The sequence below is a fragment of the Phocoena phocoena genome, chromosome 17 (assembly GCF_963924675.1).
Source record: "Phocoena phocoena chromosome 17, mPhoPho1.1, whole genome shotgun sequence".
Taxonomy (NCBI): domain Eukaryota; kingdom Metazoa; phylum Chordata; class Mammalia; order Artiodactyla; family Phocoenidae; genus Phocoena; species Phocoena phocoena.
In genome coordinates this window covers 43,043,268-43,065,181 of record NC_089235.1, presented here as the reverse complement: position 1 = coordinate 43,065,181, position 21,914 = coordinate 43,043,268, and the positions used below count along the sequence as shown (strand labels likewise).

General features: G+C 43.9%; 1 protein-coding gene across 3 annotated transcripts in view; it reads right to left on the bottom strand.

Annotated features, from left to right (window-relative positions):
• Positions 1-41: 41 nt before the first annotated feature.
• Positions 42-21,914, bottom strand: part of MATN2 (matrilin 2) — a 139,524-nt gene continuing 117,651 nt past the window's right edge. For 2 of the 3 annotated variants that reach the window (XM_065895091.1, XM_065895093.1), the window contains 9 exons: positions 14,916-15,038; positions 13,577-13,699; positions 11,249-11,371; positions 6,788-7,201; positions 3,909-4,061; positions 2,784-2,855; positions 2,366-2,500; positions 1,895-1,993; positions 42-97 (listed from right to left, as the gene is read on the bottom strand). In XM_065895091.1, coding sequence (XP_065751163.1) covers positions 42-97; positions 1,895-1,993; positions 2,366-2,500; positions 2,784-2,855; positions 3,909-4,061; positions 6,788-7,201; positions 11,249-11,371; positions 13,577-13,699; positions 14,916-15,038 — 1,298 coding nt within the window. The remainder of the gene's footprint in view (positions 98-1,894; positions 1,994-2,365; positions 2,501-2,783; positions 2,856-3,908; positions 4,062-6,787; positions 7,202-11,248; positions 11,372-13,576; positions 13,700-14,915; positions 15,039-21,914) is intronic. The other variant, XM_065895092.1, reaches the window with a different exon arrangement.

The following is a 21,914-nucleotide window of genomic DNA, read 5'->3' as shown; positions in this document are numbered from 1 at the left end:
TTGATACAATGATGTACAAATACATGTAGCATTTTGAATCTTCATCTGTATCTCAGGCGATTTTCCAGGGCTTCCATTCTCTGTGTCATTTCTTCTAGTAAATCTCAAATTAAGGAAGAGGAATCTGAATGGCCTATATTTATTTACATTCAAATCAACTTGATTTATCTACATAAGAATTTGTGTCCTGAAAAATCTAAGGCTTTGGGGTTTTTATTTTCCCATTTCTGTTAAGTATTTTAAAATTCTGACTTATAAGTTTATAGTAACTCATTAGCATGTGCTATGAAGACTGTAAATCTGTATGGGGTTAAATACTCTTTTTTTTTTTTTTAACTTTAAAGCCAGATAGTTCAAATTTTTCTTATTAAAAATTTTAATTCTACTCACACCCCTGTTGCTTATAAATTAATTTGCCATAGCACACCTCTTGAAGCCAAACTGATAATGTTGGGAATGAGGTGAAGAGAAGAAAACAAAAGGATTAGGCCTTGGAAAGTAAGATATGACATCAGAAGAGATGAAGAAAGATGGGGAGTTTTCACCAATAATGATAGGACCAAAGTGTAGCAGCCTTGAAGACTTCTGACCTATGCTCTTTTATTATTTTTTTTATGATTTTTAAGATTTTTTTTCTTTTTTTGGATGTGGACCATTTTTAAAGTTTTTATTGAATTTGTTACAATATTGCTTCTGTTTTATGTTTTGGGTTTTTGGCAGCGAGGCACGTGGGATCCTAGCTCCCTGATCAGGGATTGAACCCGCACCCCTGCATTGGAAGGCAAAGTCTTAACCACTGGACTGCCAGGGAAGTCCCAACCTATTCTCTTTTCTATATAACTGCCTTATTCTCTTGTGAGGTAAAATTCTCAGAGGTGGGCTGGGAAAAGGCAGAGCAGAGGAGCATTACAATAAACATTTGTCTTCCTTCCTGAAGCTTCTTAATACCCTCCACCTGCTCCCTCAATGGCAGAATGAGAGCCTGGATTCATCACCTATATTAAACACTGTCAGATTATTTTACTTTACTTTATGGAGCATATTTCCAGTTTTCAGAGAGGGAATGGCTGTATGCTGTTCTTTTTTTTTTTTTTCCCCCCCCCGTTCTTTATTTTATAAACCCATTTGCACAGAAATAATTCAGAATTAAACCATTTCCCTTTAGACTAGTTGATGCATGTTGAGCTAGATATCAGGCAGCTTTAATAAGCTTACTATAATTTTAAGTTCAGAGCAGTTGGCAGGGTGTGTTCAGTGTATAAAAGCACTGAATCCTCATTTCTCCATTATCCCAAAGCATCCCTTTTATTTGTAATGTTTTAATGAATCATTGGATCCTGCTGTTGCCTTGGTAGAATGTTTCATCTTAGAGTGCTGATAAAAAAGATCTCTGCTGCCAAACAAAAAAAAACCCACCCCAGTCCTCTAAACCTACACACTGACCAAATGTGGCCGCAGCGTGCTTGGGGCCAAAGGAAGGGTTTGGAGTTTAGGTAAAAGACTTTGAAACCTCTTCATTCTACATAATTCTTTGCCTATACGCACTGTATCTTTAATGCACTTCAGATCTGGAATATAGCTTTCATTTCCTCCCAGCAGAGAAGGAGTTAAATAAGTCTTTTTTCTTTACCTTGCATACTGACTGGCCTTACTGCTAAACCTCCTAGAACCAACCGCAGATAGCAGCTAAGTGCTTGACCTGTGCCGGAAGCTTGGCTTGCCCTTGGCTCCCAAGCACCTATCAGTCTGCTTAAGAAAAAGCCTTTCTTGGAGTTCACTGTTCTTGACTTTGTGGAAATGACTTCATTTGATATATACCCATATATAGAATTTTTTGAAGTTGTGGTAATATTCTTTGCATTCCATTCAGAAGCATAACATTAGAAAAGGATATAGCGCTGGGTTAATTTTCTTACTTCTTCATTTGCAAGGTTCTGGAACATTATAAGGTTTTCACATTTGCATTGATTGTGTTTTTCTGCCAAAGGACTTCCTAAGAAAGCAAATGGAAAGTGTTCAACTGCATAACCCACCAAACTTCCCAGACGCATAACAGTAGGACTGAATCAGCATATGAAGGAAACCATAATAAAAGAAATGTTCAGCTTTTTCCATGCAGCCAGATCCAGTAAATACCAGGAAAGGGCTGTATGTGCTTCCAGTGCTGGAAGGGGCCTTTACTGTGGACTGCGGGAGGACTATTCCACTTTCTTTTAGTCTATTCTTTTAGTTCTCATTTTCCTTAAGTTCTTCTCTTTCCCCCTCTCCTACTTCCTCCTTTCCTGTCCTCCCTTAAGCTGAGTTTGTTGGCAAGTTGAGAGGCTGATAGCAAATTACCCTATAGTAATATTTTACTTGGAATTACCTGAGGATTTTGTCGGATGGAAAAGTTTTTGTGTAGACCGTGCAAGATTGTTTTCTTCAAACAGATATCTGTGTTGCACTGCAAAATTAGAACAGGAAAGTATGTCTCGTATATTTATGGTGACTGGCTCAGATTCTGTAAAGAGAAAGAAAACTGAAGTCAAACCTGTTTAACATGGTTGTGGTTATAATATAGCCATCAGCTGTCAGAGTAAGGTACTTGGTATTCCTAGAATGGGGTACATAGCTTTATTTTGGGACATACTATGGCAGAAAGACTGTCAGCAGAGAGGCTATTACCAACTATGGCTAAAAAAGTGTAAATGTTTCCTGTGTGATGGAACAGCTTTTGTCTGTGGGGAAACCATGGTGTAAGTATCAACCAAAGATTCTAAAAATACTGCTTTTAAAAAATGTACCTGTTGGCTGGCGGGCCCTCTTTGGCAGTTCCCCCGCTGGGGAATCCCGTCTTCCACCAGAGTCTTCCAGAGCTGAGAGGTAAAAGATGACCAAAAGAGTGACAGTTGTCCACATGGGCGCGTGTGTTCTTTAGGAAACTGGTCCCAGACCAACTCCTTACCTACCTGCCACCACCCAGGATGTTCTGGTTTGATTTGGTAACACCACCGATTCACAAAAGCACTTGGTTCCCCCGATAATCTTAAGGCCTTTCTAGGGCAGTTCTCTCTAGTAAGAGAAGCCTGGATCCCTTAAATGCATCTTAAGAATATCCCCAAAAATGTTATGTCTAAGAAGGTAGGGTGGGAAAAAAAAATTAAGTTTGTCCAAGGGTTAAGTTGCAGTGGCAGCAGCTCCATTTGAGGTGTTTCAGCTTAAGTGAAAGAGCTTAGAGGCAAAACATTATCAAGTTGCCTTAGAAATCTGAAAGGCCTCCCCTTTCTGGCCTCTTTCATCCCAGTGCTCTTTGCTGTGGAGGAATAAGACACATCACTTTGACTGGGATTTTACTGGCGACTGAAGCTGGGACAGAAGTAAAAGGAAAAATGGGCAGAACTGCTATATGCAAGGACACCTGGCACAATAGTGAACTGGAGAAAAGCACGAGGGGCTCCTATACATAAATTCTAAATTCTAAAGGGCAGTTTAATGTTCTGTAAACAGAAGTAGTCCATGCAAGAGGGCATTCTTTACATTTTCATCAGTGAGCTTGGAAGGACTACCATCCCTTTCCACTCTAGTTACAGGTGTATCCCAAAATTGTGCATCAGCTTTCCTGATTCATATAATGGTTTTTTCTAGTTACGTGATCATCTCCATAGGGTTTCTGTGAGGATTAGGCATTTTGCCGTGTGTCAGAACACTCATCACACTGCTCAGTACAGAGCAAGTGCTCAAGCAACGTTAGCTATTATTTTGTCTTCTCTCTCCCCCATTCCACTTTTTGTGCTTAGTGTTTCTGGGCGTCACTGGCCCTGCCTATAAGGGAGGCACTTTTTTGAGCACTTTGAAGGAATGGGTTGAGAATTTCTCATTCACATGCTGCTCTGTTTGCTAAGGTCTCTCCTAGACGTAAGCTATACTACCTTCACATATGCCTTTCCGTAGTTTATCACTTATCTCGCCCATCGTGCTGAAGTCTTCGGCATAGAAGAGATGCTCTTCTGTGGGCTCAGAGGCAATCTCTTGTAGTTCTTCCTCAATGGCTTTCCCTACCCCAACAGCATACATGGTTACACCTAAGGAACAGAGCAAGTTAAGAACAGGGTAGTTACACAGACATGGAAAACAAACTTATGGTTACCAAAGAGGAAAGGGGCCGGGAGGGATAAAATAGGAGCTTGGGATTAACAGATACACACTACTATATATAAAATAGACAACAGGGTCCTACTGTACAGCACAGGGAACTATATTCAATACCTTATGATAACCTATAATGGAAAAGAATCTGAAAAAGAATAATATATCTGTGTGATTATATATAATATATATGTGATATATATATAATCTGAATCACTTTGGTGTACACCTGAAACTAACACAACATTGTAAACCAACTTTACTTAAATTGAAAAAAAAGAACACAGTAGTTAGAGTTGTATTCCCAGGATCTGGAAGTTGTGTGTACTGCACCCAAAGCCAGCTAGACATTAATAAGTGGTGTGATTTGAGGGGTCCATGTCAACCTCCCTTTACTTTTGCATCATTTTTGTTTTGGCCTTGTGAGCAAAAGAGGGATCCAAGCGAGAGGAAGGTGAGGCATGAAGGAGAGGTTGGGGAGCTAGACCACCAACCTGTTGCTCAGCTCTGGACAAGGTCATTAACAAATCTTCAACTTTTCCCTGAATTAGCCTTGTGGTAAAGTAGAAAAGAGCACTACCTTATGGCTTACTAAATGAGAATCTCTTCTGGGAGAATTCTAAGAAACAGGTCAGTTTATGACCTTGTAACCTAGTTTCTACTTCTCAGAGGTACAGATAGGAACTTTAAGTGACCTGTGGCCAAGTGAAGCTGTATTCTGCCCACCCATCTTGGGAGGACAAAGCCTTGTGAGGAGGTGCTGAGCTGAAAAGGAGAATCTGCAGACCAATGGAAATCCTCTAAGTCAGAAAAAAGAACAAACCCAAGTATCAACCTTAGATTTCAAGAGGCATATGAGATTGTTCCAAAAGCTTTTCTAAACAAAATGAATCATTAGACTCCCTTCCCCAATATCCTCTTCAACTGAAAGTAAAACATAATAAGAACCTAAGTTCTGCTTGATTTTCAACATTTTTCAGCAGGTATATCTTATTCTGGCTAATTCATTAGACTAGATTATTTTTTAAAAAATAGACATAAAAATGGCTCTTTAAGCCAAAGGGCAAGAGTTGGCCTCGTTCTAAAGTCTATATCAGGTCAACAGCCAAGTTCAGCATATTTGTCTGAGAGCCCAGTGACTTTATGCACAGCTTCCTAAAAAGGATAACTACTATTTTAAGATTGTGTTAGCTATACGTAGGAGTAATTAAATTCGTTAGAGGATGTCACTTCAGATAAATCTTGTTGATTCAAGAACCAAGTAAACATGTTTCTTCCACCACCTGTCTTTGGAGGATTCGTGGAAATTTGGGTAAGAGTAAGGTAGATTGGCTTCAATGAGACAAATAAAAGGGTTGACAACTGATTTTGGAGACGGGGTGCTTTCCCCTATACATTTTAAGAATGCAGATTAGAGGGGCCTGTGGGTTTGACATAGGCTCAGGTAAGCTAGTCTAGAAGCAGGGGAACTGCGTGTGAGCAGCCAGTTTTAAAATCCACCCAGATGATTCAGGCAGGACACTTTTTGTGGCTCCTACTCTATTGGGTTCAGAAAAAAAGAGTGACGTAAGCAATATCAATAAAACGGCCTCTGTGAAGAGAGTGACTGAATGTTGACGTGAACCAGCCTTTCTGTGAGCAGGAACGGAGTTCACCAGTGCTATTGCCAGCACTTTCACCCTTTGTTCATTCAGTCAGCAAGGACTGGTCACACATGTACTGTGTTCCATGCCTGACGGAGGCACTGAGTCCATAAAGTCTTGGATGGAGCCCTGGTTGGTACGTATCCTTTCCCGCTTATAGGACCTGCTGCAGCAATGTGCCCACGACAAGTTCTTAAAGAAAGCAGCTTTCAAGCAAACTGCTTCACAACCTCAAGGCTTCTCATCTCCCCAAGGAATCCAGACACTTTCCCTCAAGCTCTCTCCACCAACCATCATAGCTTTTGGGTTTCCTTTCGTCAAGAGCCATATTCCCCCACCACACTTGACATCTAGACACAAATGAAGTAACCAAAAGTCCCCCCTGCATTATACATGGAGTCAGACAAACCTCAGAGAAGAGGCTGAGCTCTACTGAGCAACAAGAGTTTAGAGTCATGATTTTGTCTGACATTTTGATTTTCTCGAAAGTTAACTTTTGCCTCCTGCAAACACAAGAGTATTCGCTGTCCTAAGTCCACTGCACTCCCAGAGTCTTCACTGGAAGCATTGCTTACAAAAGGAAAAAAAACTATTGGTAAGCGTTCCTCCTACCAGGAGTCTATTTTTATCAAGCTCTTCAGGTGATTCTAAAGCAACCAGACCAGTGTCTGGGAACTGTTGTGTATTTCTCTGGTTAAATAGCACGTGCAGGATTGATTCTCTGCTCTGGCGGTCACACCCTGGCTAGTAAATCACAGTAGATGATTACTCAGGTATAGTCTGTGAGTAGACCAACCTTCCAGTCCGCAGGATTTTCGTATCCTTCCTGAGTCCTTTAACTCCTGTGGGGTGCCTTTAAGGCCACTAGGTGGCAGTTTAGTAAAGGTGTGTAACAGTGGGGAGAGGAAGCCTTTCTGTCCCCTCAAAGAATCTCACTCCTGTGGCCCCATGTGAACACCAAGTGAGTTTAAGAAACCCGAACCTTGAGTGGTGTAAACCACACCTCCATCCCATATTACCTTTGGCCTGGGCTTTACTGGCCCACTCGGAGACATCATCCTGAGCCCGTCCATCTGTTAACACGATGACCACTCTGGGTACCCGTGCGGAGAGCGGCCTGGCCCCTTCTACTTGGGTAAAACTTCTCTCAAACATGTGTTTCAGAGCCAGTCCGGTCATAGAGCCCTTGCCCATGTATTTCATGTGGGCCACAGCTTTTTTCATGTCTTTGGCCGAGCTGAAGTTTCTCAGTGTGAACTCTGTGCGGACCTGCGTGGAATACTGGAGCAGCCCCACTCGAGCGGCTTTTGGGGAAATTGCCAAGGAATCTATAATTCCAGTGACAAACTGCTTCACAATCTCAAAATTCTCTTCTCCGAGGCTCTTGGATCCATCGATCACAAAGACCAGGTCAACTGGGCCTTCAGTGCATCCTACAGGAATGAAAGGAAAGTTGAGCTAGTTAAATGATAAAAATCACTTATGCACAAGAGAAGAAAACTGGGCTTCCACTGGGCTTCCCTGGTGGCGCAGTGGTTGAGAGTCCGCCTGCCGATGCAGGGGACACGGGTTCGTGCCCCGGTCCAGAAAGATCCCACATGCCGCGGAGCCGCTAGGCCCATGAGCCATGGCCGCTGAGCCTGTGCGTCCGGATCCTGTGCTCCGCAACGGGAGAGGTCACATCAGTGAGAGGCCCACGTACCGCAAAAAAAAACCACAAAAAACTGTGCTTCCACCGGAGGTATAACCACTTGGGAGAGCCACCTTTATTCTTTACCTAATACACAGGACAGACAGAAAGTGTAGGGAGAGTAACGAGCAACAATAATGCTCAGAATTGCCTTTATATGCGGCTTGTTAAATTGTTAAAAAGTTGTATTTTCCACCAGCAAAAACACAGCAGATGCACAAATTGGAAACCAGGTCCACACTGTACCCTGGGTCACCGGCAGCCAGGTCTGGGAGGGGCTGTGTCTACAGTACTCTGAAGGGTCTGACAGCACCCAAAAGATTCCAATAACTTTACTCCAGGCGGGTGATATCACCCCGGTGCTGGCATCTGACAGACAACGGACTTGGAAAGTCTTCCAGTTCAGCTCGGCCATCACCTCTTCCAGGGAGATTTCCTAGTAACCCAGCTTGTCTTAGTTACTCTCTGTGTAGCCCTAACACTACTAATTTAGTGGACAAAAAATTGTTTATTGAGCACCTGCTTTGTGTAAGGCAGTCAGTGCAGTAGGATTGCAACAGTGACCAAAGCAAAATCCCTGACACCACGTTGCTTATAGTCCAGTGTACTCTGTGCAGTGCTCCACGCTGTACAACAGCTAGTCAATTATGTGTCAGTTTCCTCCTCTAGTCTGCCAGTTCCTCCTCAGCAGTAGCCATTTCTCATTAATTTCTGTACCTCCAATACCTGGCACACAAGAGTTGTTAAATAAATGCTTGTTGACAGGATAAACGAAGGAGGTGGTGTCCATTGGGTAGCACACCCGTAAGTATCCTATTGACTTTTTCTTTTTTTTTTTTGGCCGAGCCACACAGCCTGTGGGATCCTAGCTCCCCAACCAGGGACCGAATCTGGGCCCTCGGCGAACCTGGGCCCTCGGCAGTGAAAGCACGGAGTCCCAACCACTGGACCGCCAGGGAATTCCCCCCTATTGACCTTTTAAAGTTTTAAACTGAATTATCACTGTGAATTCTTTATCTATATGGAAGTTTTCCAGGCATCTCAGATGGGTGACAGTAAAAGCTTTATGCAAATACGTAAGCAAACTGGGTGTAGAGAGATTTTTTTGTTATTTAAGGCTGCATAAGAAAACTTTACAGATCCCAAATGAATGATCTCATTTCAAACAGTCTACAGTACGCAATATACATTCTCTTTTACATATCAGGCAGCTGTCTAATATTTGAAAATGAAGCACAGCAATATTAGGAAGTAAAGACACATGTGCAAAAATATTTCTATTCCTGGGCTTAACTAACATGCTAATAATGTAATTGTGTGTGTGTGTGTTGGAAGAGTTGGGTTCCTCTCTTTCTTCATTAAGTGCTTATCCTCTTTACCCAACCTATTGATCTGTTATTAATGAAAGAGGAAAAGGCCAATTCAGAGCTTCATTTACATTCATAGCCTGAATCTCAAGGACTGTGCACGTGACTCTCCAGCAGATTTCAGAAACAGTGAAATAATTTTCCAGCAGTGAATCTGTTTTCTCTTCCTCCCCATATACTCTTTTCTTACAGAATGAAACCAACACCTGCAGCCTCCATGCATAGAGGGGTGTAGAAGGCTTCGCCAGGAAACAAGAATCCTAGGTCGAGTGGAAGAGCATCAGGGAGAGAGGTGCCAGACTCTCACTTTTAGATCCAGGGAGAATGACAGTCCCTCTTGCTGGCTACTTGTTTGCAGGAAGGTCACTCAGCTTTCCTTGGATGTTTTCTTTGGGTAGTTAAGTCAATGAGACTGGAACGGAGCAGTGTTTTGCTTTCTGAACTTAATTTTCACAGAGTTCCAGAATTTCAGGGTTGGACAAGACCTTTAAAAGCCACTGGTCCAGCCACTCCTGTTGCTCATATCTTTACTGCATCCCTACCCAGTAGCCATTCATTCAGCCTGGACCTCAACACCTCTCCTGATGAGGAACTCATCACTTCACCACTGAAGCCCCATCTGTAGACAGCTCTGCTGTTGATGATTACATTTGTAGCTATCATTTGTCGAGCAATTGGAATGTGCCAGCACTGGGCTAAACACCTTTAAATACATGATATCATGTATTCCTCATGACGATTCTGTGAGGTATTGTCTTCATATTATACGAAGAAACTGAGACTCAAGTTAAATAATTTCTCCAAGGTCACACAAATGTATGAATAGGGTGTTCAAATCCAGGTCTGTCGAAGCTCATGATCGTAACTAATTAATCACACAGCTTCTCTGAGACAAAGTGTCTTTGTCCTCATACTCAGCTGTAGCTTCTCCCCAATGTCCTTTCTTTCCCTGGGGTTTGGGGGGGAGTGTCATATAAATAATAGGTGAGGAGATTGTCAGTTTGGTGTTTGAAAGGTACCTCAAGTCTTTTTTTCTACATAGATCTTCCTTTATTTTTCACTTGACATCGTATTGAACTTCCCCACCATGATGCTTTCTAAATCTTGTCTCTATCCTTTTTCTTTATTTTTTTTCTAAAAAAAAATATTACATGCACATGGGACAAAGTTCAAACACTACAAAGGGTATCTATATCTATATATCTCCATCTCTATCTACCTATATAGCTATATCTATATTGAGACAGAGAATATAGGTTAGAGAGAGCCTTTTGCAAAACACATCAATGGTAACATACTATAAAAACCATTCAGCACCATGCTTTTTTCACCTAAAATATCTTGGGGATACATCTAGAGCTGCTTCATTCCTTTTAACAGCTGTATAGTATTCTATTGTATAGATGTACCATAATTTATTTAATCAGTATCTTACGGATAGACATTTACCTTATTGCCCATTTTTGCTACTGCAAATAACGCTGCACAAAATATCCCTTTAAATATGGCTATGTGTTCTTATGTGATAAGAACACATGCACTTATCTGTGGGATAAACTCCTAGAACTGGAACTGCCTTTAAAATATCACCAAATTGCCCTCCTAAAAGTTGTACCAATTCAGACGCCTAGTGATAAATTTACAATTGCCTATCACAACATACCATTGCTGGAGACTTCCCTGGTGGTCCAGTGGCTAAAGTCTCCACGCTCCCAACGCAGGGGCCTGAGTTTGATACCTGGTCAGGGAACTAGATCCCACATGACGCAACTAAGAGTTCACGTGCCGCAACTAAGTGTTTGTGTGCCGCAACTAAAAGATCCCACACGTGGCAATGAAGATCCTGCGTGCTGCAACTAAGACCCAGTGCAGCCAAAAAAAAAAAAATATATATATATACACACACACACACACACACACACACACACACACACCATTGCCAATATAAGGAATCATCAAACTTTTTGAACTCTGATAACTAACAGGTAAAAAAAATGTATGGTAGCTTTAATCTCTCACTGTACATTTTCCCTTTTTTTTCTTTTATGGCTTTTATGTTTCATGTCATGTTTAGAAAATTCTTCTCTACTCTGAGATGATAAAATAACTCAAAATTTTTTCTGCTACTTTAGAGGTATTATTTTTTAAGTTTAAAAGCACAAGTCTTACCTCCCTCATTCCAGATATTCTTATTCAGCTAGGATCATTCTAGCCTCTTAGCTGATAGTGAACTTACTGTCAACTAAAACCGTAAGTTTTGTCATAGGCGCAGTTAAGCTCTCTCTTCCCCATTCTGTATCTATGCATACACATTTATATCTATGGTAGAAGCAGAGGTGAGGGATTTATTTCCTGCAAATACTCCAACAAGCAATTGCTCCCAAACCAAATTAAGGCAAAAATACCAAGTTGAGATCACTTACTTTTGCACCGTCTTCCATCCTCAGCTAGAATAAATCCCTTTGAGCATTTGCAGATGTAAGAACTGCCACGATTAACACAAATGTGTTCACAGCCGTGGTGGGTTGATTTGCAGACATCCTTCCCTGAGGGTAATGAAGGAAGTTAAGCAACCTCATCAATGTAGAAATGAGCTGGATTGAACAGGACAGATCATAGAAATAATCCATTAAAAAAATCTCTATTCAAACTTCCTCCATAACATCCCCCTTTTCAGTCTAATTAACTCAGGATAGGGCATGGTAAAGGAAACCTCTCAGAAAGCTCTAGCTCCCATGAAACTGTGTGGTAAGATGGGTGATCAGGTGTCCCGGATTTATTGTTAATTTTTAGAATTGTTCGATGTGCTTTGAGTTTTGGTTTTCCCAAGCTACTGAGTTTTTCCCCATAGACATCCCAAACGCTTCAGTTTTAATTGTCTGATGAACATTTCTCATGTGTGAGATACTTTAAACTCTCCAGAGTAGTTACAGCCTTTTAATCTTCACAACATCCTGTGGAAAGAGGAGGGCAGGGATAATTATACCCAAGGTATAAATGAAGAAACGAAGTTTCACAGAGTTGCCCAAGGTCGTACAACCAGTTGATGACACAGCTGAAGCAGGATGTGTCCTGAGTAGTCCTCCTCCACGGCATGAAAGCCTTTGGCTCTCTGGTTCTTTTCGGTCATTAGCTCCCTAAAAGGAGAAGCTTCCTACAAAATTGGAATCAGTGACTACAGATTCCTCTGGAAGTGGGAATGGTGGGATTTGATTTAGCAATCAAATTTCACAGGAAGAAGTTGTGCCTTGTGTACAATTGTGTACAAATAGCTCAACTTATTGAGCAAAAAATATGTTGAATGAAGAAATGATGCACATGTGTGCCCATGCTTACAGAAAGAGAAGCATGAACAAATGGCTCAGGCAGACATAATGGGCAGAACTGCAGCCATGGGCTCCGTAGAAGGACGCCCCCTTGTGAAGGCAAAACATAGGCTAGTGTAGGGAGCCCTGCAGAGTCAGGCCACGGAGGCCACGGACCCACGGGCATCCCAGGAATCGGTTTTTCAGACAGAACTTCTCACTAACAGTAGAAGCCCCTCTTCCTGGCAGAAGAATGAGGAATGAGCTGTCCCCACCCCACTAAGGTTGACCTGTGGAGGCCCCCAGTTATTTCGGGTATCCATGAGGATATTCCCCCAAATCAACCTCAACAGCGAGTGAATTTTTTTTTTTTAACTAAAAAAAAAGAACATTCTGCCCACCGGAGCAGAGTATCACAAAAGCAAGTAGACAGTATCAAGATCACCCAAAGTAGGGATTAACAGCTCAGAATCTCACAGTGGAGGAAAATTCCCCACCCTGTTCTTGTCTACTGCCCACCTCACTGAGCTCGGCCAACCCTGTCTCTTCTGTTGGGGGCTGTGATGGTTAACTTGATGTGTCACCTTGTCTAGGCATCAAACACCAGTCTAGATGTTGCTGTGAAGGTATTTTTTTTAGATGAGATTAACATTTAAATCAGGAGACTTTGAGTAAAGCAGGTTATCCTCCATATTGTGGGTGGGCCTTGTCTTGAAGACCTTTAGAGAAAAAAAGACTGAATTCCCCAAAAGGAAGAGGGAATTCTGCTTCCAGACTGCCTCTGGACTACAGCTGCAACATCGGTTCTTCCCTGGGTCTCCAGCCTGCCAGCCTGCCCTACAGATTCCCTGTCTATTTATCGATCTATACACACACACACACACACACACACACACACACACACACACATTTTACTGGTTCTCTGGAGAACCCTGACCAATATACCTTCTAAGTAAACTCTCAGAATCTGTTTTGAGTGACCTACAGAAGCAAATGATAGAATGGATAAACAAGACTCACAGAAAATCCTTTCGGCCCTTCTCGCACCTTCTGCCCTTACTTATAAGGTTTTCCAAGAAGAAACAGCACTATAACTGTTCTTCGACCCTTACAGAGATTGCTGGCAGAGATTCTAATCCCATCCAGTGGCTAGCCAGGCACCATGCTAGGCTCTGAGCACCGCACAACTCTTGTGGAAAGGGCCTATAGCTGGGAGAAAGTGAAAAGCAGCGAAAAGCCTGACAACTCAGGATCTTGACTGAGAAATTCTTGAAGAACTAAGGGTCTATTGTACTGATCACTAGCACAACAGTTTCAGAGCACCCAAGGCAGGAACTTACAGTAGTGACACTGATTATAAAGGAAGACTTTCAATGCTTAATGAAGTTCTCCAAGTGAACAAGACCCACAGATGGAAAAGTCCACCTCTCCCTTGAAGCCACTTACTTCTGCAGTGTTTCCCATCCTCAGCGAGTCGGAATCCCTCCAAGCACTTGCAGATGTACGACTCATCACTGTTCACACAAATGTGTTCACAGCCGTGGTCTACTGCTTGGCAGGTATCTTTCCCTGTGGATAGCAGAGCAAGTTAAATGTTACCAACATCAGGTTTCCCTGGGCTTCACCTGGGAATTTCCATCCATCTCAGCCACTGGACTCCAGGGCCACCTGAGCTCAGTGATCCGTGGGGAGGAAGGTAAAACTGAGGATGAACTTCAGCGGCTCCAATTCGGGCTCACTCCCCCAACTTCCTCACTATCACCGCCACCGTCACTCACCAGCACCTACTTCAGTGTCTCATAAATACGCAATCCATCATCAGCTTTCTGTAGATGAGTTTGTGACATCAGAAAGGAAACACTGTTGGTATGATTACTTAGGAGATTAAACCTCAATTTAGATTAGTGGCACTGAAATCTAATTTTGGCTTTTTCCCTGACATATGACTTTGGAGAATGACTTAACCTTACCTTTCCTTTCTGAAAAATGAGAAAAATACTTTCAGTTACCCATCTTTTCTTCAAATGTGAAATATGAGTTGTTCTTTGTAAAGTACTTTTGAGAAGCTTAAGAAAAAGACAACTGATAGGGGTGGGAATCATTTGCTCAGGGTTACACACGCCCCTTTGACTATATAGAGACGTGTCTTGGCCCCATCTAAGAGGCCTTGCTTTCTGAGACGTAGAATGGCCTCACCATAAGGTGGTCTCTAAGAGGGATTTGTGCCACCAGAAACAACAACAACAGTACTATTAAAGATAAAGAAACAGAGGCTCAGAGAAGTTAAGCAACTTGCCCAGCTAATAAATGGCAGAGCTAGAAGCTGATAGAATACTGGATTTCAGACTCCAGTAGAGCACACTGCCAACCTGTCGTTTCTTTCCACAGGGCATAAATGAACATCTTCAGTTGTAGCTCTGGCACTGACTTTTTTCATTTGTCCATTTGTTTGTTTTCTTTTTAATAGACTTTATTATTTAGGACAGTTTTAGATCTATAAACTCCGTTTACCCAGTTTCCACTATTATTAACATACTAGTGTGACACGTTTGTTAACAATTAATGGACCATTACTGATACAGTAATATCAACTAAAGTCCATAGCTTATTTATATTTCCTTAGTTTTTAAGCCAAAGTCATGTTTTTCTGATCCAGGATCCCACATTACATTTAGTAGTCTTGTGGCATTGGTTTTTGAGAGGAACTGATACACAGAGATCAGGACGGTGGATTTCATGCAGAGGTCAGATACAGTAATGTGAGCCCACTCCAATAAAAACTTACTTCTGCAGGTTTTCCTATCTTCACGGAGTATATACCCTTCAAAGCACTGGCACACAAACGAGCCTCCACTGCTTACACACGAATGTTCACAACCATGGTTCCCCAAAGCACAAGAGTCCAATTCTGACAATCCAATTGGAATTAGAGAAAGAGAAAAAGGAAATGATTCATACATTAGCTACTTATTCAATCTTATAAGACATTTCAGACACCTTAAATGAAAGCAGTACTTTATCCCACAGGGCACATTTCAAAATAGAAAGCATGTCTATGAGCAAAAATTCTTAATATATAAAGAGCACATAAAATAAAACAATGTGATCATCTCCATAGGAAAAATGAACAAAAGACATGGAAAGAAAAGTTACAAGAGAGATAAAAATGGCCTATAAATATTGGAAAATAAGTTCCACATCATTGATTATCATATAACTGTAATGTCAGCTTATCTACATATCTGCTTATGTATGCATGTATGTGTCCTACTTTGGTCATCCATCCATCCAGTCATTCATTCATTTGTTCACCAAGTTGTGGAATATTTCATGAGTCCCTTCTCTCTGAGTCAGGTACTCTTCTAGGGTCTGGGGACGTAACAATGAATAAAACCAAGTTTCTGCTTTTGTGAAGTTTACATTTGGTGGCAAGGGTGGGAGGAAAGAGGGGGCAAGACAAACAAATATATATGTTAGATGGGGAAGGTGCTATGGAGAAAAGTAGGATAAGGGGGATGGAGAGTGCCCGCTGGTTTGGGGCATAGGGAGGGCTTGTTATTTTACATGCTGCAGTCAGAGAAGGTGACGCTGAGCAGAGCCCTGAAGAAAGAGATGAGTGAATACGTAGTGTTTGGAAAGAACAGCACCCAAGGAGAACAGCATCTGCAAATGGCAGTGGTAGGAGTGGGTGTGGCACGTTTCAGGAAAGGTAAGGAGACCAGGGGGCCAGGCAAGTGATAAGCCGGGATAGACCACGTGGGAGTCACAGGCAGTGGTTGCATCTAAGTAAGAAGGGGTCACTGGATGGTTCTGAGCAGTGGAGAGACATGAACTGACTTTATTTTTAAAGGACTACTGTGCACAGAATGGGGCACAGGTAAGGCTGGAGCACGGAGAGCTGGAAGAAACCCAGTGCACTGATCCTGGTGGCCCAGACAGGCTGGTGAGAGGGGTCAGACTGTGCCTGTACTTTGAAGGTAGAGCCTACAAGCTTTGCTGATGGGTTGATATAGTTTATCTTTATATGGATATGACAGAAGAGTCACAGGTGACTCTGAGGGTACAGGACTGAGCAACTGCAGAATGGCAGTGCCGTCCACACGGCTGGGGCAGCTTCTGCGGGAGCAGGTTTGTGAACCTGTGAAAACCAGGCTGATAGTTAAAAAACCCATTACTGAGGATAGATGGGAAGTGATTTTTTATAAGAACCAGACATAATTCTGAGAGTCAACGCTATCATTTCAGATCGAGGAGAATTTCTACAACGGATATGACTTGAGGTTACTAAATAAATGCTCCAAAGTGCATAATCACTTTTACAGTCAGGCGCAAACCATACGCTTTTTTCTGAGACATTTCTGCAGTATTTTTTTTGGAAGGGAGTCCTGAGAACCACCCTATGCATTAATTAAAGCAGCTGTTGTTCTCCTTTACCAGCTAGGGAAACTACAGTTTGGGAAGATTAGTGGCTTGCCAACATCAAATGCTAATAAGTGATAGCACCGGATTAAACATATAATCTTCTGATAATAAATCCCTAGCTAAATAAATGTTTTCCCTAGCTACACTGCGTTGCTATATTCTAAAGTAAGCTTCCAAACATTAAGGGAATTGTGCTTGTCTTCGTTTGGGCAGAAGTGCTGCCAAAATCGTTGTACAATGGGAAGGCATTACATCAACTAACATAACTGCAGAGGAGAGTCAAAGCAGAGCTGTCCCTTCCTCTTTGCTCTGAATATGACTTACTTCTCTGGGCACAATCTAGACTCATTATTAATGCAGAACATCACCCGATGGCTTGGGGTAATCCCTCACACAGTGTTGAGTGGAAATGCAGTTGAGTGATCCATAATACAGACAGCTGGCTGGCTGTGGAGGCGAGCACTTTTTTCCTCACCATGAATTTATATTAAGAAGACTCCATTTTCCAATGCAATAAAATAGCTATACATAACTCTTTCAGTCCAGTCTTGCCAAGCCATAATCCAGACAGACCCCCATGAGCACACCCCTTCTTTTTTTTTTTTTAATAAAATTATTTATTTATTTATATTTTTGGCTGTGTTGGGTCTTCGTTGCTGCACGCGGGCTTCTCTTGCTGTGGAGCACAGGCTCTAGGTGCGCGGCTTCAGCAGTTGTGGCTCGTGGGCTCTAGAGTGCAGGCTCAGTAGTTGTGGCGCACGGGCTTAGCTGCTCCGTGGGATCTTCCCGGTCCAGGGCGCGAACCCGTGTCCCCTGCACTGGCAGGCGGATTCTTAACCGCTGCGCCACCACGGAAACCCACACCCCTTGTTTCTGGAGCTTCCCCCATGCCCTGTCCTGTCCCCATAGCTCCATCTCAGGCTGCAATTTTGAAGAGTAATTGTCTCGGTGCAGGGACCCTGAAAGGTCATCGTCCCCCAGCTTCTCCCACGCCGAGCCATGGTGGTCTGAGCCTGTATGAGGCAGAGTGGCACTGCTATCCTTTATCAGGAGCCTGCTGAGCCTGAAGCCCCTGTTCTCAGGGGGCGTATCCACTCTTGCTGCAGACTATCCCAGGAGCTCCCAGTCCAGCTTCTGAGCTCTCCTGGGCTTTTGTACTAATAGCTGTTTGGAAATTTTGTTGTGTGCATGCTTTAAAAGCATGTAGAGAGTTTGGGTTTTTAACCTTTCCCCTCCTCACCCGCTTAGAGCATGTGATCAAGAGAGAGGAGAGCTGCGGTTCTCAACCTCTGGTGAGCATCAGTCACTTGCAGAGATTATTTTAAAGGCAAAACAGGCCCATCGTTCAAAATTCAAACATATTAAGGGCGGACTTCCCCTATGGAGGGATAGCTGGCAATATCTACCAAAAGTACAAAATGTACCTTTGACCCGGCAACTTCAGTTCTGGAATTCTCTCCTGCAGATACCCTGGCACATATGAAGTGTATCAATAATTTGATATACTTTATTTAAAAAATTATTTATTTTATTTATTTATTTTTGGCTGCATTGGTTCTTCGTTGCTGCATGCGGGCTAGTTGCGGTGAGCGGGGGCTACTCTTCGTTGAGGTGCGCGAGCTTCTCATTGCGGTGGCTCCTCTTGTTGCGGAGCACGGGCTCTAGGCGCGCAGGCTTCACTAGTTGTGGCTCACGGGCTCAGTAGTTGTGGCTCACGGGCTCTAGAGTGCAGGCTCAGTAGTTGTGGCACACGGGCTTAGTTGCCCTGCGGCATGTGGGATCTTCCCAGACCAGGGCTCGAACCTGTGTCCCCTGCATTGGCAGGCAGATTCCTAACCACTGCACCACCAGGGAAGCCCCTGGTATACTTTCAAGTTATTCACGGCAGCATTGTTTGTAATAACGAAAAGTGGGAAACAACCCAAGTGTCCATGACTACTCAGGAAGACAAGCTGAATAAATATTCTGTACAATGAGACACTTGCTCCCGACATGGCTTCCCCAAGAGTGAGTGATTCAAGAAGTGAGAGAGAGCTCCCAAGAGAGCAGCCACAGTGTCTCTGATAACGTAACTGGAGAAGTGACCTCCTTGTTATTTCCATGTGCTATTGGTCACTCAGAGCAACAATGAAGGAGGGACTACACGTGTGTGAATTCAGGAGACGGGGATTGCTGGGGGCCGCCCTGGAGGCTGCCCACCACCGTTCCTGATGGGAAGTGGAGGTAGGGGATGGGTGGAAGGGTAAGAGTAGCAGCCAAACTTCTTAATGTACGTCTTTTCGTATTGTTCTGATTTTTAAACCATGTGAAAACCTTTTACCTATTCTAAAAATAGAATAAACTTTAAACAAAAAAACTTACAAAAGTATTCCTCTTGCTCACCTTTGACACACTACAGCATTATTTTTAAAGGCTGCACCATGATTCATTTAACCAGTTTCTTTTTTTTTTTTTTTATAAATTTATTTATTTGGCTGTGTTGGGTCTTCGTTGGTGCGCGCGGGCTTTCTCTAGTTGCAGCGAGCGGGGGCTACTCTTCGTTGCGGTGCGCGGGCTTCTCATTGCGGTGGCTTCTCTTGTTGCGAAGCACTGACTCTAGGTGCACGGGCTCAGTAGTTGTGCGCACGGGCTTAGCTGCTCCGCGGCACGTGGGATCTTCCTGGACCAGGCATCAAACCTGTGTCCCCTGCATTGGCAGGGGGATTCTTAACCCCTGTGCCACCAGGAAGTCCCCTAACCAGTTTCTTATTGGAAGGGCGTTTAGGTGGTTCCTAGGCTTTGCTATTACAAACATTATTGCAATGGATATTCGTGTGCCTGTAGTTTTGCAGACAACGTGAAAGCATGTCTGAAAGATAAACATCTAGAAGTGGAACTGCCTGCTTAAAGAGAATGAACATTTACAACTGGATACATATTTTCAAATTGTCCTCCAAGGAGGTTGCATCAATCACCGTAAGATAATCTCTATTTCTGGGGGTCCAGGGTGCCGCCTGGGCTTCTGGATGTTTTAAAAGCCCCACAGATGATTCCAGTAAACCACCAGGGGTGAGATGCTGGCACTGGACCCAGAACTTATGTTCAGAGACCTTCCCAAGTGTCCAGACGATTCTGCACCTCCACCATCATGAACCACACGCTATCGTCTTTCTCTTGGGCTATTATTACATCGTCTACTAAAGGGGTCTCCACAAACCTACTTCCGGCCCCTCCAGCCCATCCTCCCCGACTCAGCCCAAGTCCTCTTTCCAAAATGTGAATCTGCTCACATCACTCCTTCCCTCTGCCTGAGATCCTTTAATGCGTCCAAGAGTCTGGATAAGACACAGAATCGTCGGTGAGGTTCGCGGGACCTGCCCTGCTGCGTCATCTCATCCACACCCCCCCAACTCTGAGTACTTTCTTTCAGAACCTCAGTACCAAACCAGAAGCTCTCCCCGCACAGGGTTCTGCACAGCCGTTCCTCTGCCCCTCCTTCCTCCGCCACCTCCTCCAGATGTCTTCCCAGACCCCCCCCCCCCCCGGCATAGGGCCCAAAGCACCAGGCATCTGCCCGCTCTGGTAACATCACAGCTGTCACTGAACAGTTAGTTATGTGGTTGCTCTGGATCTGTGCCCACCTCCTCACTGAACTACGCTCCCATGGGCTCTGACCTCCAGGGGACCACGGGCTGCATCTGCCCTCCTCTCTGTGGACCTAATTTAATGCTTGGCCCACAACAGGTCCTCAGCAAACGCCTGCTGAGTACAAGGAAACATTTCCTCAGTTTTCTACTCTGAAAACCGAGGGTAACTAGATCCACCGCCCAGGGGTTTTGTGCAGGTGTTTTAAATCAGAACCCATGCGGTGGGGATGCTGGCGGTCAGCTGGGCTCCCCTTTCTCTCCCATGTACCAGCCTTGCAGAACTCTATTCATATTTGTTCAGCAAAATGTCCAGTTTCTGCACATCAGGGACATTCCGGTCACTCATAATTAGAGAACTACACGTGGTAACTCCCCGACCACAGGCTCTAGCTGCCCTCCAGTCACCAAGTCTGGAAACCAGCTTGGAGTCAACTTCTCCCCAGAGCCAAAGGTACTCCCACTACGAAAGCACTTCAGTGGTTCCCTAACAGGCAAAGAGAGCCACCACCCCTGACTCACGATCATGGGGTGCCTTCAGCCTGGGGAGAATGGTGGGCACCCCGACAAGAGTTCATCCATTCAGCAAGTGTTAGCAGAGCACTTACTCTGCCAGGCTCTACCCTCGTTCTCAGGCTGCAAGGGACCTTGGGGATGAACTGGTCCAACTCCTTCCTTTAGAGTCCGGGAAACTGATGGCCACAGAGAGGAAGTGACTTTCACAAGGCCCCTTACCCTGCAGAGATGATTAGTGTCAGCTGTGCTGGGGGCAGAGGCGTGATTAGATCACAAGTCTATCACCTCCATGTTCCCTGGTCCAGCTGCACAGCCAGTGGTCATCCTAGCCCAGCAGGGTCAGCAGAGTCTGCTCAGATAGGCTGCTAGATTCTCAGAAGACAAACTAAAATGGTTTTCTCAAGGGAGGCTGGGTCTCTAAATGGTTTAATGTAACTCTAAATGTTGCAGGTGATTTGTCCCAGCCGCTTCTCCAGGCTCCAGTCTCCCTCTCACACTCAGTACTTAGTACTCAGTACTCAATGTTTAGTACTCAGTACTCAGTACACTCAGCTTCCTTCAGTTCACTCTCTGGACCCTGGGCTTGCATGTGCTATTTCCTATGCCTGGGAAGACTGCTCACTTCCGTTTTAGTCCTTTCAGGCTGCTATGACAAAATACCACAGACCGAGTGGCTTATAAACAATAGAAATGTATTGCTCACAGTTCTGGAAGCTGGAAGTCTGAGATCAGGGTACCTGCATGGTTGGGTGAGAGCCCTCCTCCGGGTCACAGACTTCCTGTATTCTCACATGGTGGAAGGGGCTGGAGAGCTCTGTGGGCACGAATCCCATTCATAAGGGCTCCACCCTCATGACCTAATCACATCCCAAAGGCCCCACCTCCTAACACCATCACCTTGGGGGTTAGACTCTCAACATATGAATTTGGGGAGGACACAAGCATTCAGTCCATAACACTCTCCACCTCTGGCTAGCTCCCTCCATCAATCTCTAGGTGTTGGATCAAACATCTCTTTCTCAGGAGACTTTCTCTAGACTAGGTGAGGGTCCCTGCCACACGCCCCTGTGACACCTCTTCTTCCCATATCATGACTCTCATCACACAGAATGGATGATCCATCTTTAATATCCTTCCTCCCTGAGAAACTTTAAACACTGTCAGGGCAGAAACTGAACCTGCATCAACCCCAGGGATGCCCAGTGCCCAGCACAATATGACCA